General features: G+C 36.8%; 3 protein-coding genes, 1 long non-coding RNA gene and 1 pseudogene across 4 annotated transcripts; 2 read left to right on the forward strand and 3 right to left on the reverse strand.

The window, feature by feature from the left end:
• Positions 1–328: 328 nt before the first annotated feature.
• LOC121764388 lies at positions 329–2346 on the reverse strand (annotated as a pseudogene).
• Positions 2347–4391: 2045 nt separating this feature from the next.
• On the forward strand, positions 4392–5089 carry LOC121763295 (40S ribosomal protein S17-like). The gene has a single exon (XM_042159290.1). It carries the CDS (start codon positions 4477–4479, stop codon positions 4906–4908), a length of 432 nt encoding a protein of 143 aa, XP_042015224.1. The 5' UTR covers positions 4392–4476; the 3' UTR covers positions 4909–5089.
• Positions 5090–6121: 1032 nt separating this feature from the next.
• On the reverse strand, positions 6122–9826 carry LOC121765978 (MTOR-associated protein MEAK7-like). Its single transcript, XM_042162285.1, has 8 exons — positions 9680–9826; positions 9502–9604; positions 9305–9409; positions 8206–8291; positions 7913–8115; positions 7409–7589; positions 6985–7162; positions 6122–6702 (listed from the first exon to the last, which is right to left on the reverse strand). Exons 1-8 carry the CDS (start codon positions 9730–9732, stop codon positions 6400–6402), a joined length of 1212 nt encoding a protein of 403 aa, XP_042018219.1. The 5' UTR covers positions 9733–9826; the 3' UTR covers positions 6122–6399.
• Positions 9827–15821: 5995 nt separating this feature from the next.
• LOC121764389 (proteinaceous RNase P 2-like) lies at positions 15822–16325 on the reverse strand. Its single transcript, XM_042160421.1, has one exon. It carries the CDS (start codon positions 16323–16325, stop codon positions 15822–15824), a length of 504 nt encoding a protein of 167 aa, XP_042016355.1.
• A 1595-nt stretch (positions 16326–17920) lies between these two features.
• LOC121764723 lies at positions 17921–18837 on the forward strand. Its single transcript, XR_006042615.1, has 2 exons — positions 17921–18191; positions 18264–18837. It is a non-coding gene; the product is annotated as an uncharacterized LOC121764723 (long non-coding RNA).
• Positions 18838–19145: the final 308 nt, after the last annotated feature.

Genomic DNA, 19145 nt, shown 5'->3' on the forward strand with positions numbered 1-19145 from the left:
TGAAAACCTATTTTTTGAGCGTATTAAAATGGACTCAATTAACTTCTTACCATTAATATCGAATCAAACTCTCCAACCACAATTTCAGACCTATTGCTAATATTCAAGAATCGAGTGTGTGAAACAGAAAAATGGCCAATATTATCAAAGCGTGCTTGCAAAGTGTATTATCAATGAATGTCAGTATGTCACATAACTGGTGTTGAATATGTTATTTGTGTTGTGACATAATAGAGCAATTGTGTAATTGAGACAAATGGAAACGTAAAGCGACACAGAATTTTACGTGGTTCACCAACGTTGTGTTGGCTACGTCCACGGGCAGAAAACGGAGAACATATAGTATTTAGGTTGTTTTCGGATTACAGAGTTATGCGTCATATTTCTATATAAATAGGCACACAAATGACGGGCTAGGCCGGCTAGCTGCAAACTATACTGATTCAAGACATACTAATAATTTGCATAGCTGACAATGCACACCTTCGAAAGAGGAAGTCCGAAAGGCAATAATCTCTCCTTCGAGCAACCACAACAGCACGTCGAGACGATCAGATTAGTAGACTATCATCCAGAGCACAACCAACTTACATAGACTGTCATTTCCTATATTAACAATATCACCATTCTCCAACCTAGATGAGCTGCAAGATGTTGACAGAATAGGTTCATAGATCTTGTGGGTGAAACGGCTGGCCAAGCTTGTGCAGTCCGAACACACCAATGGTGGGGCCATCATGCATGCACGTCTGCTGTCACGAATATCTTCACAAGAAAGTTTTCATCTTGCTCTGATGCAATCAGTCAGGAAGTTGATGCAGATGGATCTTTTGAAGAATACATGATCTGGTCTGTTTTATTGCATCAAAACAGAGAAACAAATTTCCCTCGAGATATGTAAGCCGTTCCATAAAACTTGGACGGTTTCTCTGGAGCTGCTTCAGTACCTGCTGAATGAGATACTTGTCCATCTCCCTCTCCAATGCATGGTGAATAGAGAACTTGTCGTATTCAACATCATCGTATACATGGGAAACCAGGCGATCAATGGTGTCTAGATCTCTGCGCAATACGTAAGCACTTCTTGATGCCTCATCAAGCAGAACAAGGTTACCCCTTTCTTTCTTAATCATATTAGAAGGGAAAAGAGCGAAACAAATGGGGCTCCCAGCAAGGGCAACTAGCGCATTGGTAGCCCTTGACCTTGGCTTTACTGGATGATGATTAAGCTCGTGAGTGAGCTGGGAGAAGAGCTGGCGCATATCATCAAAGTTCTGTGAAGCATTAGAGATGAAGGGATTTTCAAGACGGTCAAACTGGAGAAAGACATTATACGCCAAGTTGCACTTGGAATCAGAGAGTGAATATGAGTCAGATTCAAACTCCAGGGGAAGGTTATTAAGAAGATCGTGTATAGGAGCATATGCAAGGCGAGCCTGGTGGACTTTCTGTTAGAGAAGGAAGCATAAACGAGAACTTTGCTCACTATGATCAAAGTACGTAGCAACAATATCAGTAAGTGGGCTGGGGCTAATAATGGAAAGTGTCTCTTGAACACACTCACGGCTTGGTTGAAAAATCTGTTCCAACAACTTGTCTCCCTGAATGCCGTCCAAATGTCCACTATCTACAGTTTGGTCAAAAGATGTGTCTTGGTCAAAGGTACTCCGAAGCTCACCATAAGAACTTGTACGGACTATAAGAGTGTATTTTCGAGTAAGGTCAATAGTTGACCTAGGGGTATTCTCAACGGAATCACCTGAATTGTGATTTAAACAGTCAGATGATAGTATAATTTTAGGAATTAAACAAGGACAATGTATCAGAGCAGATTTTAGAAAAAAAGGAAAATTGATTTAAGTGGTCCTGACAACCCTATTGAATGGTCCTCCTTGAGTTGGTCAGTTGGTTGGAGGGTTAAGGGATATGGAGTCTTTTTCATGATCTTCAAATTTTGGTCTGATAATCCTGCTTTTTTTGCATCTTTTGTATGTCTTAGTTGTCTTCAGGAAGAATTGGGAGCTGAACAATTCTCTCTATTTTCAAAAGAAATGACTGGGAGAGGAAAGAAAGTTAATTGTAGCCTCCGTCTGAAGAGAAGTGACTTCGAAAATACTCTTTCTTCTAGATGCAGAGCAAAGAAACTTAAGATGGCAAACTGATCGCCCCAATGGAAACTCAAACCAATCAGCAAGTTATGTACTCTTTCCTCTGATAGATTTTTGAATAAAGAGGGAAAAATTAGAAATAAATGAAAATAGTCACATTCAAGTATCTCCCAGTCATTTCTTTTGAACATCGAAAATATGAAAGTGTTCTGTCAAAAAATAACATATTCAAACCCATAAGGCACAAAATTGAGTTAACAGGAAGCACCAACTGCTGAGGCCACTCTCTCTCTCTGGTATCAACTACTGAGTTTGAAGCTTTAACTATCTAAATCTAATGCCACTAAGCCAATCACTCAGGTGAAATGCATTTTTAGAAGTGTAGGGCAATCGAAGAAAAGTCTTGTTCACAATTTGCACTTAACAAAAGCAGTAAACTCCAAAGCTTTCCTCCATCCAACGCACTATATGTTCCTAATTCAACTGGATTAGATCATTTCTCCAACTTCATAAGCAGATAACGACAAGTGAATCGCGAATCAACTCACTAATTGTTACTCAATGCACAACAATACCCTTAAGGGGGGGTGTTCACTCTTGAAGATTAGCCTGGATATACTATAAAATTAGGATAAGCTAATATATTGTTTAATACTCAATTTGAGTCTAGTGGCTTGAATCCTTATCCAATGGGGTAAGGGCTGCATTGGAGAAATCATAATGGCGAGGATAAAAATACCCAAGCATCTATATTATCGATCCTAAATTGTAATATAACCACCTCTAGATACATCTAACATATCATTAAATCTTTTTATTTCATAGATCCACAAACGTTCCAGAAATCATACACCTGACACAATCTAATAGAATTAGAGGAACAAAATCACAGAAAAGAATCAGCGTACAATAACAAAAGTTTATGCACAATACAAATGAGCAAAGAAAGCAATCAAATTACACATAAATTTATGCTAAACTAGCTCAAAGAGCATCGAGGTAGCGATCGGATACACATCCGAATCCAAACAGTCTAATTTTGAGCGAGACGGTTAAATCATAAGCGCATAAGTGAATGAAATGAGAAAAATACCAAAAAGAACAGATTTTCGAGTTTAATCTTCGCAGCAAGCAGTAGAAGGCCAGGGCTGCTTCGCCGTCGATAATGGCAACATTACAATCACGATTTGCAGTGCTTTCTGCCTCCAACTTCTAGAAAGACATATTTCCTTATATCCCATTGTTAAAGAAATTATTTGATTTTATTATGGTTAATAGTCTAAAACGAGATTAAATTGATCTATTAAAACGAGATTAAATTGATCTAAAATTCTTCTAACAATTGTACTCAGGTTACTAAAGAACAAGTTGATTTGGGATTATTTAAAATTAATTTTATTATTAAACAAAGACTGTAAGACTAAATTTAGTACATATTATTCTGAAATTAAAATGATCAATTAAATTAAGTTTGAAAGAGAAAAAAATGGATAAATTAAAAGAGATAGAAAAAATAATAAAGAAATTTTCATAAACAAAAATTAGTACTCCTACTAATTTGTTATGCGAATGAAAATAAAGAAAAATACTCCTCATTTTCATGAATTAGAAAAGTGTTGTACTATTTTCCCATTCTTATATTTAGAAATTAGAATTTGATAGATTATTACTTATGTCTAATAAAATTTTGGGATAATAGTCCTTAATATCATGGAACTTTTGCAAAAATTGAGTTTGTTTCACTAATTTTCAATTTGGCAAATAATATTATGAGTTTACCAAAGTTAATCTCCTACCTGCGAAAATATTCCGGTAAATAATATTATGATATGAATTTTTTTATAATTTCTTGACAACAACTTTAAAAGCTTTAAGTTTGTAGAGTTAATGCCCAAAATTAATATTTAATTTTGTAGAGTTAATCAAGGTATTTTTTAAAATCATCCAATAAGTAAGTTAATATGTCTCCACTGATGAAATAAATATTGAGAATCACACACGAACTCTCTAGATAATGCAACATAAAGACTTTAATTTGTATAATACTTTTATGTTTAAAATTTTAGTTCTACCGTTACTGGGCTCAACAATAAATGTTTTGGGCTCAGCATTAAAATTCAACATCGCAATTATTCAAACTGCCGGCCCGATTTCGATTCGTCCAACTCGAACCGGAGCAAATCAATTTAGTGAACCCGTGGCCCATTTTGAAATAAACATAAAAGACAGGCCCTCATTGCTAAACCCTAACTAAATCCCCTTATATATAATTCGATCAATCGCAAATCGTCACCTCAAAGCCCAAACCCTAACAGCAGCACTCCACTCTCTCATCTCCCCGCCGCGCCACAACACAACAACCGCCGCCATGGGTCGCGTTAGGACTAAAACCGTGAAGAAATCATCCAGGCAGGTCATCGAGCGCTACTACGCGAAGATGACGCTCGATTTCCACACCAACAAGAAGATTCTGGAAGAGGTCGCCATCATCCCATCGAAGCGCCTCCGCAACAAAATCGCTGGATTTTCAACCCATCTGATGAAGCGGATCCAGAAGGGGCCGGTCCGCGGCATCTCTCTCAAGCTGCAGGAGGAGGAAAGGGAGCGCCGTATGGACTTTGTTCCCGACGAGTCGGCGATCAAGGTTGACCGCATTGAGGTCGACCAGGAGACTGTGGATTTACTGGAGTCGCTGGGAATGAAGGATCTCCCTGGGGTCGTCCTCAGAGAGGAGGATGGGGCTATTGGAGGCGCGCCTCAAGTCAGCTACGGCCGCGGAGGTGGTGCCAGGCGCTATTGAACAAGTTTTTTTAGGTTAAATTTATGGTTTATGTTTTTCGGTCATATCTGTTTCGGATAATTGATACTCCTTGTTTGTTCTTGGTTTGAACGGTCTCATCTGATGATTTTAAGATGATTATCTGATGTTTGTTAGATGAACTTAAATCTTCCTAATATGAATTTTGATATTATATGATTGATATAGTGTTTCATTGTTGATTGATGCTGCTTAAATTGTCTATCTTGGTTGCTTGTTACTGCTTTGATTATGCTCCTTTAAGTTGCATATAATGAAATTTGTTTTGTCCTCCCAATCATATATTATAAATTTTGTATCTTGGCCACTTATTTCTTAGGCTAAGCTTTTGGTTGCATCCTCCCAATCACATTTTAAAGCCCTAGCCAGTAAATTAATCACCTTGATCTTTTTAATCATAGTTGCAATATTTCATGGTTGAAATTCTATTACTATTGTGGGATTATTATAGGAGGAGTATTCAATTTATGCTTACCGCTCCATTAAATATGGTTTTTTGGGTATTTTGGTCTCTGATAAGCATTTGTTGAACTTCGGTTTATGATGCCACAGATTTTCATGTCATATCGTTTGTATGGATTTTGTAGTATTAACCTTTTCTACATAGTATTCTCCAACAGTTTAGTTTATGAATCACTTTTATTCAATTAATGCATATTGTTTTGGATTCATAAAATTTGTTTTGTTGGGGGCAGTTTTGTTTCTGATAAGCATTTGTTAAACACTTTAGTTCGGTTTTTGCTGCCTCAGATTGTTATGTCATCGATTGAATGGATTTTATGGTATGAACCTTTTCAAATTCGTACTAATATTTCCCAACAGTATGGTTTATGAATAGCTTTGTTTCTATTTCACTTTCTGAATTTTTATTTAAACTTAATTTCCTTTCTATTGTGAATGTGTATCTGCTAGGTCATCATTAGCCATGTTAGTGTTAAGGAACAGACGTTTATTTAGTAGGTGATAATAGTAAGTTTCACACTGATAATTGTAAGTTTCATTCCCTTCCTCTACAAAAAATAAAAATAGTCCCGTTGTGGTGTGTAAAGTATGGGAGAGCAGTGAAAAATTGGATAAAGTGCTGAGATATAAGCTTTTCATGTTTAGAAATGAGACTTTTTTTTGACATACCAAAATGGTAAAATAAGACTATTTTTGAATGGAGTATTAATATTGTGCCTGAGTTATACAGAGATTTCTAACCAAGCCCAAAATTTCTTAAAAATAGTAATTGCCGAAAATTAGTTGCTCAAAGCGCAATGAAAGCGATCTAAACATGACCAATACAAAAAAGCAAACTATGAAATTGCATGTAGATACTCATGCTCTATACATGAATCGATCTAGTACAGCATAACATTTTGCACACTGGGAGGCCTTGAGCAGAACAAGGACAAAAGTTTTGGCATCTAAAGAAAAATACGTGATGAGGCTCAACACGCCAAGGCTCAAGGTCATATTTGTGCATAAGATTTATTCGCTTGAATTTGCAAGTCCGACCATATTAAGCATATGACGATCCTCCTTAAACCTGTCGAGCACTGTGCCTTTAATACCTCCAGGCCTATCATCTCCTGCTGCTGGAACAACACCCCAGCATTCGATCGTCTCTGGATATATTCGGGCAGTCTTGGACAATGATGGGCTTCCAAATGTAGTGCACTCAAAGGTGTGGCCCTGATCAAAATTTGCTGATACGAACAAGCCTAGATGGTTTATTTTGCCTCCAAAACCAATTCCATTAGGAATGCTCTCTGAACTAAAACCTACAGCACACTGCAAAAACAAGAAACTTTGTAATGATCACCATTGAATGATTGAATTCACCACAGAGTTTTGATACATGGACCTCCATGGACTAAGGGTTTCAACCACATTCTTTTGATCCTAGAAAGGTAAGATGTGGTCTATTCTGCCATGTTTAAGAACTGTAAGCAAACGATATGACACTTGGGAAGCTGTGAGTTGAAATGCTGAGGATGTGAGTAATGCCATGCTATGTACCACTCTGTTGAATACATATTTTACTGATTCATTGCAGAGAACTCAAATACTTACCCATTGTATATTATGGTTGGCTCCAGTTGGCCGGTAATTTGCTGCTTTTGGGTATAATTGAAAAATGAAAGACTTCATATCCCCATAGAAGTCAGGATGTCTTTCCCATGGCTGAGAAGCATAGCCTCCATAGATGTAACCTTCTTTATCTTTGATGACCAATACCGTAGGTGCTTTTCTGCAGATTAAACAAATACCAATTTCATCCCTTTTTTCAAAGATAGAAGTGGCAGCCTAGAAACTGACACAGAAATACACAGATTTTGGCCATCGCCCTCTTCCAAATTACAAATGATACAAAAGCAAACATATGCCTTTCGTATAATTACATCAGAGTCACGTACATCTATGCACTTGTCCTTTGGGACTGGTAACACAGCATGGTAACGCGACAAAAAAATTATGTCATAAGCAAGCTACTCACATCATATGGCCCAAAAATGTGTTGAAACTTTGTCCATGAACACCACTGTGATATAGAAGTTTCCACTCCTCCAAATCATGATGGGAGAGTGCTCCACCAATATGGCAAGCATATTCCTTTGTTAACAAAATTTGACCATGATCAATATTGTCTGGAATAAGAAACTTCGGTATCTGAGTACCTGCAAAACGAGAAGTGAGCAACCGCCTTTAAAGTGGTCTTCCGTCGGAATGCTGTCTGCACAACTCAATTTTCATGGGGTATTTTCATGGAAGTATAACTTGTATTATGCAGAGATAAGATTGTAGTTAGAGAAAACCTTTTTTGACATGCATATGGACAAGACTCGAATGCTCTGTGGAAAATTACAATTGTGGTCAATTTTGATCTATTGTTACACAAAGTTGTACCCTTGTCAAAGAAGGCGCGCGCACACACACACACACACACACACAGAGAGAGAGAGAGAGAGAGAGAGAGAGAGAGAGAGAGAGAGAGAGAAACCTGAATCAGATGGCTTTAACAAACTACCCAGATATTTCCTGACTGCTGGAACATGGGCACACCATTTCTGGAAATCTTCAAGGGACATGTTATCACTAGTAAGGTTTGCAGCATCAATGAAAGCCTCAATTAGCTTAAGCTCGGAGCCATCTTCATGAAAAAGGTTATTGAACATTGAAGTTAAGACAACTTCAAGATCAGATCTAGCAAAAACCGAGTATAATATAATATTAGACTGGAAAATTGGTTTTATGTACAAATAGAACTCTGTAGTAAGAATTGTCATTTGTTACCTTCCAACTATACCATCATCCGATACATCTAGTATTTGGTAAATGAACTCTTCAATCTCCTGCTTAGTCCCCTTCTCATATGTCCCCTAAAACAAGAAGAATGAATAAACTCACACTTATGGTATTCTCATTTTAAGAGGTTATGAAAACTAATAACTTCCCTCCCACCCAAATTCCACGCACACGGAAAGGGAAAACATGTACAGGAAGAAGACAAGCTAAGGTGGGGGTGCATATGTGGGTTTAAATGGAATTAAGCGGCATTTTATTTGGGAAAGGCTTGAAAGGAAATTCATTTTGTACCTAGGTTTTATTATCAAGGAAACAAAGGGAACATAAATTAACTCCATCTGCACCTGGGTTTCGGTACTGCATATCCTAAAGTTGGATGAGTCTGTGTTCAGATTGTAAATATAGTCAAATTGGGATAACAAGATGGATAGAGCTGAAGTGTCCAAAAAAATTGTACTCAAAGAAGTCAATTCTAGCAACTAGCATTGCAGCATACATGTAAAACACCACCACATGAGCATCCACTCATCCATATCGTCTCGTAGAGCTCGCCAATCAGACAATCATTCACAGTCTATGCTTGGCTGCATTTCAAGAGATGATAAAAGATAATCTGTCTCCATCGGGCTACATTATGTTGCACTAAGTCCTCTTTCCTTTAAATTCTTCTCTGCTTCTTGTTCTCACATCAACATTTATCAAATCTCCCCTTATGGCGGTTGGTTCAAGTACTTAAACTGATCAAGTAATGGCTGAGGACAGAATCACTCCGGGAATCAGATTTAACAAACAACAATTTTGATTCCGGGAACCCTCAATACCAAACAACATTAATGAGAGTAATGCCCCTAATTTCCATTCCCAATTTGAAAACCCAACCTGACTTCCCCAAATAACATAGTAATTCTAAGTAATAAGGCAATAAGTGTCCTGTGCCCAAAGCTGGCGAAGTTCCTAACTATCAAACAAACAAATACTTATCCTCTCTACAAAGCTCTTAGAAAATTGAAAGTGTGCAGTTTTCTAACATAATAGGCCATAACAAAAATTTCAAGGACAATTAGTTCCCCAAAAGCTGTAAAATTACCTTAGCAATAACGAGGTCTTCAAAAGTAAGCCTTTGATCCTTCCGTTTCTGTGACACCAAATCGAAAATTCTATCCCCAAAAGGCCCATCGATGCCAATATACGCCTATATACATACATATGCAAGCTCATACTAGTAATCACCTGAAATATACGTGGAAACTGCAAAATTGTTTGTAGTGGAAGGACAAACAGCACCTTGAAAACATCAGGAGAGACGTATTGTCCATTAGTTCCGGACTGAGCAGCAAGCGATGCGTGGAGCGATCTCAAATCTTCCAATCCCTTGGGAGTAAAAGCTCTGCAGATATGTAAAAAAGCGTCAGCCCAGCATAAATTCGAATTGCATATCTCGAAGTGATAAGTGATAGAAAACCTGGCGGCGGCGGAGTAGCGGGGATCGTCGGAGGATGATCCTGAGTTGCCCATTGCTCCACCGCGTTTCGGTATTTTCGTTATACAGTAATTACGAGTATTAGAGATGCAATTTTACGATCCCTTTTTAAATTACATTTGACAAATCGCATTAAATTTGAAATACAAGTAATATTTCGGTCTGAAATTAAGATTTGTTCATTACTTATTTATTCTTTTGGTATATTTCCTTGAATTTATTATTTTAATAGTGGGCAATCATCTAGAAAATGCAATCATATAAAATGAAATCGGCCAACAAACTATGCTACGATCAAGTTCAAGATATAACGATTTTAATGTAAAAGTAATATATACCCAAATAAGGATAATGTAATGTTTTTTTTTCCATGTAAGTGTCTGGATTTTAATTTAGAAGTTGGGTTACTTTAGAATTTTTTTTATATACTATCAAATCGAGAAAATCAGTAAGTATATTGTTATTATGTTATAAAAGGTTAGGGTTAAAATGGATAATGTAATGCAAGGATGACTGAAATTGTTTGCCAATAAAGGTCTTTTATTTTAGACACTTTATTAAGGAAATTATAATTTATAAAATGAGAAAAAAAAAGTTTAGCTGATTATACCACTTTATAGAGAGAGACGATCTTATACTCCCTCTGTCCTCCGTTAAATATCCCTTTTTTTTTCGTTCTTCCGTCAATAAATATCTCATTTCACTTTTATCATATTTGGTAAGTAGACCTTACATTTCACTCACATTTTATTATAAAATTAATATATAAAAGTAGGTCTCATATTTCACTAACTTTTCTACTCACTTTACTTCATAAAGTCAAATAATTTTTTAAAATCCGTGCCATATTATTGAACATTTAATGGCGAACAGAGGGAGTATCCGAATACGGTAGCCATATTATTGAGGGTAATGAGTAATGACCTTTGGAGAGTGCAAGAGTTGGCACACAAAATAGTTATACATGGCTTCCACCACCACAAATCATCTAAAAAGACACCTGTCCTTAGTTAAAATCCTGAATATATTCTAGATCATAAAGTAATGGAAGCGACATAAGATTGTTATATCGAATTTATAATTTAATTCAGTTTCAATTTAAAATTTAGGGAAATTATATCATGTAAATTTATGTACATTTACTTTGCTAAGGGCCATATTTTGGCTTTTTAACTGGTGTTATTCTTCCTCCTATTCTTATTATACTATGTGGTTCTGTGCTTTTGCAGACAGATTAAAAACAAAAACTATAGCAAAATTAACCTTAATTAATGCTGAAATGGCATTTGAAGGCAATTATGGAATTAATAATTAAAATTCTCCAATTAGGTACTCCATTCCAGAACGCCAATTAAATTAAAAAGACAGATTATATAAATAGGAATAAGATATATAGCAAGGCTATATGTCACTGCTCTTTTATAATCACAACCTCAGAACACATTTAGGAAACATTTTATTCCATGCAATATATCTCTGCCCAAATCCATCAAATTTGGCAGCAAAAGCGGCACAAACATAATAAGCAATTTGACCATCTGAACTGAAGCAAATGATACCATACAATTAGGCTAACCAACCTCCATACTCACTCCAGCAGCAGTCTGTGTTTGCACCATGCTATGTAACTAACACACACTGAATGTAATGGAAGAAGAAACCTGAGACTTGACGGCCTGGTGATGGCGAGGAATCATCCTCTGAAGCTCATCAACAAAGGGAATCACGGAAGGATCCTTGGACTTGAGCAGGAAAACCTCTTGAGCAGTAATGATGGCCTTAATATGCTCCAGATTGATGACAATGGCCCGCTTACGGCCGAGAACGGTGGAGGGATAGGAGAGGAGCGGGTCGAGAATCCGGAGATCGCGGGCCGGCAGCCCGGTCCGCCGCATGATGGCGTGCTTCCCTACCTCCACAACCTGGGCCTGGCCCGTGGAGTCGAGTAGTAGCCACGACCGCACTCCAGCCGCCTTCTTCCGGAGGGGGCGGAGGAGGGGCTCCCCCAATGGCGGATCCAGGAACAAATTATCGTGGGGTCGAACAAGATAGTAAATATTTATTTAAAATAATTGTTTAAATTAATTATTTTTATAAATATATTTTTTAAAATAAATAATTCATGCGAGTATCGATATTCTTAAAACAACATACTCCACTTTCTTCGTCCCGTTATAAGCGAGACTCTTCTTTTGGATACAGAATTTAAGAAAAAGACGTTTATGGAGCTAACTGAAGAAAGAATAAAATATGATCTTAGATAAAACAAAGATGCAAATAAATAATAAAGTAAGAGAGAACAATTATGTTATATTACGTATTTTGACAAAAAAAATGACAAACACATAGCATAATTTTTCTGTAACATACCAAATTTTTAAAGATTTAAAAAATTGAATATGAATAATAAGGTTGAAAATTTAAATTATAAAACTAAGAGTAGAAGAAATTAAGAAATATTTACTTATATTAATTTAGATAAATTGATTTTGATATACTGTAAAAAAAATATTACTACTACTATTTAACATTAATTGATAAGATGAGAAAATATTTTTAATGGACTTCTAAGAATTAATTCAAATAAAGAAAATATTTCAAAGCCCATTTTACAATTAGATAACATATTTAAGATATTTAATCTTTTAAACTTAGTTAAATTTATTGATGCCGGTTTATTCTATTTGACGAGTGAATATAGGGATGAGAAAACAATAATGACATCTCCAATACCATTCCTCTTTCTCTTCGAAAACAAAAACCGTGGAAGGACTCTTCCCCTCCAACTCCTTCGTTCTCGACAACAGTCTACCCATCCGGCTGCCTCACTTCCTTCCTTTCTCTCTGATCAGTCTCCTCATCATCTCACACAGCGTGAGGACGTGAGGTGGGGGCGAAGACGTGAACGCCGTAGGGTCGGAGGCAGAAGAAAGTAGCTTCCGGTGCACTCCGTGGCAGGTGGTGGGGTCGGCCGACCCCGCCCGACCCCACCTGGATCCGCCAGTGGGCTCCCCGCTTCCGTCTTCCTCTGGCGCGGCTGCTACTTGCTTCGGAGGCTGGAGAGCAGCTCTATTTTAACCGTCATTTATTCAAAACGAGTGTTCAAAATAAAATGTCTCAATTACTATGAAACGGAGGGAATAGTAACAAATGAAAAACATAAAGAAATGAAAAGAGAATAAAATAAGATAGCAATGGTCTATGGAAATATGGAATGGAGGGAGTACTATAAATAAAGATGGTAATAATTTAAATTACAAATTTTAAATCAGTAAATCTTAAAAAAAATTACAAGCTAAATAATAGTACTACATTATGAAATTTCAATTTTTCACTACCTCTTTCAATAAAATCGATTATGATGTGGCAGCAAATCGCATGCATAATCAATTTGTCTATTGAACAAAATGAAGTCGATTAATGGTGCTTAAAGTAAAACAATGTCGATTATGATGGATCACATAATGAAACCAACATTAAAAATGGATGACAGAATGAAAAGGGAAAAGTAAATAGAAAAAAAGATAAGGCAAGCAGCCACATAAATATTTTTCAATTCAATGCTCCTATGCGCAGTTGGCAACGGAGGGGCAGATCTTGCTGCAATGCATTAACTTGAATAACCATTTTCTGCTGAAGTAGGCCAGGGAGTGCGATGGCGTAGGTTGGCTAACATTTGAGTAAATATTGATGATGTTAAGTGCATTAACTACAATAACGGTTCACTGAGTCTAGTCTTTTTTTTCATGGTAATTCCTCTGTTTCAAAGTAATTTTAGCTCGTCTTAAATTAGTTGAGTCATTTCATTTTTGATAAAAATTTTATTCTCCCTCCTACTTTATTTTCTATTTCTATCTCATCGATCTTTTTTTATTCTTAATGCCTTTATAACTGTGTGAATCATTCTTAGAGGTGTTAATCTCTTGTTGTCTTTTATCGTGCATATCTGTTGTAGTCTAAACTCTTTGGAGTTTTGATCTTAATAAGTCGATGGAGTCGGTATTTTAATGTGAGATCATACATGTTTCAGTTTGACCATGACTCAATAGATTTTTGGTTGGAGCATTTTTCGTAAAAAAAATATCTAGGGAAGTTGACAATCATACATTTCATATGCAGAAACACATAAAATAGATTACAATGAATAAAATGAAGTACATATAAAAAAGAACTGTTGTGAATTAAATGAAAGACTGGAAAATCTGAACAGTAAATATGCTTTCGATTTGCAATTGTTTCATAGCTCCAAGCATGAGTTAAATATGATAATGCAAATTTTCCGCTACTACCTTTTCTAAATTTCACTATTGTTCCAGATTCAATAAAAAAGTTATTTAGAGGGCACTAAAATATAGACTACATATAATACAAAGAATTGAATTGAATTCACTGTGCAGATCGTAAGTGTCAGGCGCAAATTAATACTCCTCCGTCCACAAAGAATATGCACTTTGGATTTGACACGTGTTTTAATGTAAAATTGGTAAAGTGATAGAGATGTAAAGAGAAAAAGTAATTAAAATATTGTTAATGGCGAATGGGTCCCACCTCATTACAGAGAAAAGATTTTCTAAAATTAGAAAGTGCATATTCTTGTGGGACGGACTAAAAATGAAAGATTGTATATTATTGTGGGACGGAGGGGAGGGAGTATATAGTGCTGATATTTATAATTCACGTGTAAAACGTAATAATAGTATTAATAAAATCATGGTTATAAAAATATATATTCAATATGTTGAGATTGTTAGAAAATATAATGCAGAAAATAAAAGATTATTGCGGAAAATAAAAGACGGAGAGAACTTTAAAGACTACATTGTGAATGACTTGAATTATATTCTCTCCATGGTTACACAACTATATATAGACTCTAATTCTAGCTAAACATGGAAAATATATTCTAATTATACTAATATCCTTTTTATTTGATTTTCCATAATCTTCATTGACTTCCTTCTTTATTCTTGTCATATCTTCATCCATTGCCTTCTTGTTCTCCAATTAACTAATTTCCTTATTCCAACACTCCCCCTCAAGTTGAGTGTCGACTTTTTCGGCACTTAACTTGCACGATCTTTAATTTGATATATAGTTTATACTCGTATTTAAGAGTTCTTTAATTTCCATTGACAGTTTATGCTCGTATCATAGAGCTTCTTCAACTCATCATTGATTGTTTAGGCTCGTATCTAAGAGTTATTGAAAGTTTAGACTCGTTTCAAGGAGCTCTTCATTCATCATTGAAAGTTTAGACTCGTTTCAAGGAGTTCTTCAATTTTCTGGTGACGGTTTTAACTTGTGTCAAGGAGCTCTTCAATTTTCTATTGACAGTTTTAACTCGTGTCAAGGAGTTTTTTTCCTGACTGATAGTTTTTACTCGTGTTGAGGAATTTTTTTATCTCTGACTGACAATTTTGACTCATGTCGAGGAGCTAATTCAGACAGTTTTGACTCTTGTCGAGGAGCTATCTTAGACCATTCTCGGCCCATTCCAAACTCAAACTATGAGTCCATTATTTTCATTTCTTTTCTTTCTTAGCTTTCCTGGCTCCACCGACATGTGGGCTGCGCCTTTGCAGCTTACTCGCCCTCTCATTATCCGCCATCTTTGGCCTTCACGGCCATTATAGATTTGGAGAGGAGTTGTTCGGTCGCATTCTTCCTCTCCCCTCGGCCGGACAAACCGTGAACTTCTTCTTTCTTTTCTTAACTTGATCGAGGAGAGGTGTCGGGCATGCAGCCACCTTTCCCTTCTCCAACATGGCCGATCTGGCCTCTTTGATTTCACCTTCTTTCCAACTCCAATTACCTGCCTGTTCATCGGCATTCTCAGAGTAGTGAGAGCACCGTTTTCTATGCAACACAACAAGTGGTTGTTTTTGTGTCTTTCTATGAACTTCTTTCACAACGGCATCAAGCTGCGTAATACTAAAGCCACCATGTGCAAAGTTTTGCTGGTATAGCCCAATATTTGTTTCGTCTACCAGAGTTTCATATTCAGAATGTTGCTCCAGCCACTCCTTGAACTCCTTAAAATTTAGCTGATGTTCTCTTTCCATGGCTAAAGAAACAATTGATTGAGCAAACTTGTTAGTCTCTGCTCTATTGGTATCAACGCAAACTAACTATTCACGGCAGGCAGGGCACGTTCCATCTGAGGCCCCGCCGATACCACATGCTCCTCCACTTCATAAGCCCTATCCGCCGCTCCGACGCCGCAAAAGCAATTCAACGCCGGCGTGAAAGTCCTAAGCTTCGGCGCTGCACATTGTTTCATCACGCTTTTCGCAAGGTCGAACGCGTAGTCTCCGTTCGCCGCCGCCAACCGAGCCACGGCTGTGAGCGTCGCCTCGTTTGGCTTGAGGTTTTCATTGTTGTGGTTGCGGAACAGCTTGAATCCGAAGTCAATTGCGGATTGTCGGGTATTTGAATTGGAAAGGGCTTCGGAGCAGATGTATAGCAAGGAATTGAGATTGTTGAGAGTGAGGGTTGGACTTGAGGAGGATTCGTAGAGAGTGATGGCGGCGGAGAGGTCCTTCGATTTGGAACACTGATCCAGTGTACACCGAAACTGCGACTCCGGCGTCTGTTTCTGCTTCTTCCGCCGTGTGTTCTGGTTGCTCATATGGCGGCGCTGCGGCGGCCTAATTTGGTGGTTGTTTTGGCTAGTTTTGGGAAAGGGACGATGATGAGGGCTTTTTTTTTTGAACAAACTAACGAATGATAGTTAGCTGCTCTGATACCATGTTAGAAATGGGCCACTCACCCTTAAAAGGCCTCATAAGGGGGAGGATTATCCACACTTATATAGATTAGAAGGGATCTTCACCAAGTCGATGTGAGATAGAATTTAGAGAATTTAACACGCCCCCTCACGTGTGGGCCGGAAAGGACATCGGTCTTCCATCACGTGGGTAGTCAATGCAAGAGAAATCATCATCGATGTGGGCCGGAAAGGATATCGGTCTTCCACTCGTGAGGTAGATAAGAGATAAAGAGAAAACCATCATCGACTTGGGCCCGCTCTGATACCATATTAGGAAATATAATGCGGAAAATAAAAGATTATTGCGGAAAATAAAAGACGGGGAGAACTTTAAAGACTACATTGTGAATGACTTGAATTCTATTCTCTCCATGGTTATACAACTATATATAGACTCTAATTCTAGCTAAACATGGAAAATATATTCTAATTATACTAATATCCTTTGTATTTGATTTTTCATAATCTTCATTGATTTCCTTCTTTATTCTTGCCATATCTTCATCTCTTGCCTTCTTGTTCTCCAATTAATTAATTTTCTTATTCCAACAGAGATTCTTTGAATTGGGTCATCTCTTTTTTATTTTTGAATTTAGACATTTAATTCGAGTACATCAACTTAACTTTAAATTTTCCATTTTCTTCAATTTGGTCCGTGAATATTTATGAAATTAGGTTGTTGCCATTTAAATTCACGATTGACTCCATGTTGGTTTCGTTTCTTTTAATTGATACACTCATTTCCGAATATTTAAGTTCATATGCTGGGCAAGAATATACTAAATATTGTCACTAGTAATATAGTATAAAGAAATACGATTATCAAAGAGAAGTATTTTGTACATAGAAACATTATTAACTCCGTCCATAAAAATTAGTTCTGTTTTTTTCATTTTTAGTTGTACATATTTCTATTCATAATTAGGTAGGTGAATGTCATTTTCTACCTATAATACTTCAATTAATTTTTTCTTATTTTTCTCTTTACCATTTTTACATTAAAACTTAAGTCATTCACTATCAATATTATTTTTTGTTGAGGAAGACAATAAAAGAGAAGTAGTTTTTTGGTATCGGATGAGTCTTAGTCTTGAGCATAACGGGGATGGTTTTTGATATATTAAAGTTGGAAATGAAAGCATAGAAATCCAATTCAAAGAAATTGTTTAAAGTATATTCACTGACCATTTTCCCTATTAGTACCTACCTAATCACAAATAATCGAGTAAGAGAAATTAAGTGGTGCTTTGATGGGGATAAGAACAAAATCTCAACATTGAAGCCGTCCAACACATGCAATAACTTCAATACCAAAACTAATAATGGATTGGTGTGATTGGATTCGTTAGAAATTACGTGTTGCTTTGATGGATTTGTTACACCGTACGTATGTGTATTGTATATTCACACACCGACTCCTCAGGCAATGAATGAGAGCAGTGTGGTGTGTAATTGCAATATTTACTACAAATTTCCCATTCCTGCTCTTGGGATTTTTTCAATCAATTAATACTCCATCTCTTCTTCCACCTTTCCCCTTGCAATTCAACTCAACCACACCCTTTCTCATCTTTCTATCTCTCTTCATCCACCTCTCACCTTAATTTATTGAGCATTAAAGCAATCCCTCTCTCTCTCTCTCTCTCTATATATATATATATATATATATATATATATATATGATGCTGCTGATTCTACTCCTAAGACAACTCTTTAAGGCTTAAGGTAATCCAGTTACACACAAAGTAACTAACTCAATTCAACTATTTCATGCTCATGATTTTGTGTCTTAATTAGGTAGCTAAGCTAGCAGTTGAAAGGGAGTAGTAAAAAGGATGAATGTGAATGGAGCAAAGCTGGAGCTGAAGCTGAACTTGTCTCCACCGAGGAGTTCGCAGATGACGAGCTCATGCGCCTCGGTGAACCAGCAGGATGAGCAGCTCTGCTACTCAACTAGCCCGACAGCGAAGATGATGATGCTGGTGGGATGCCCTCGGTGTCTAATGTATGTGATGCTGTCGGAGGAGGATCCCAGGTGCCTCAAATGCAAGAGCTCTGTTTTGCTCGACATCATGCACAGCTCTGCCCCAAAAACCAACAGGAGTTGATAACTAGTGACCTTAGCACTAGTGGAGGCTTAATAGTGCTGCTTTTTTTTTTGTTTTGTTTAGTTTTCATCCATTTCCAGTAAGTCATGGCTATGCATTAAAAGAATGAGTCTAGAGCTCTCTTGTAACAAATTTAAGTAATTTCTTGCCTGCATCTTCACTCATCTTTATGTGTGTGTGTGTGTGTGTCAATTCATCTTGTAAGAAGCTGCTCTGTGTTGATGAATGGAACAGTGAGATAGTCTGGGAGGTTTTGCAGTTTACAAGTAGTAATAACAGTCGTACATAAAGAGGTTAAGTTTTGATTTTTTGAACCCAACAAAGTAAGTGCAGACTCCGGATTAAAATATCCTAAAATAATTAGAATGTTTTAACTACAAGAATGGAAGCTACAGTTAATTGTGTTCCAATCAACTAAATTTCGAAATATCATATCAACAGTACATTACAACTACAAAGTCTAGATCTTAGTTTGAAGCAGTAGTACATGGAGTATTAATTTGATACTCCAGTATACTTTTCCAGTGAAGAGAAGGGCATGAACTATTAACATCAAGTGGTTTACCAAACA

The sequence above is a fragment of the Salvia splendens genome, chromosome 14 (assembly GCF_004379255.2).
Source record: "Salvia splendens isolate huo1 chromosome 14, SspV2, whole genome shotgun sequence".
In the NCBI taxonomy this organism is placed as follows: Eukaryota; Viridiplantae; Streptophyta; class Magnoliopsida; order Lamiales; family Lamiaceae; genus Salvia; species Salvia splendens.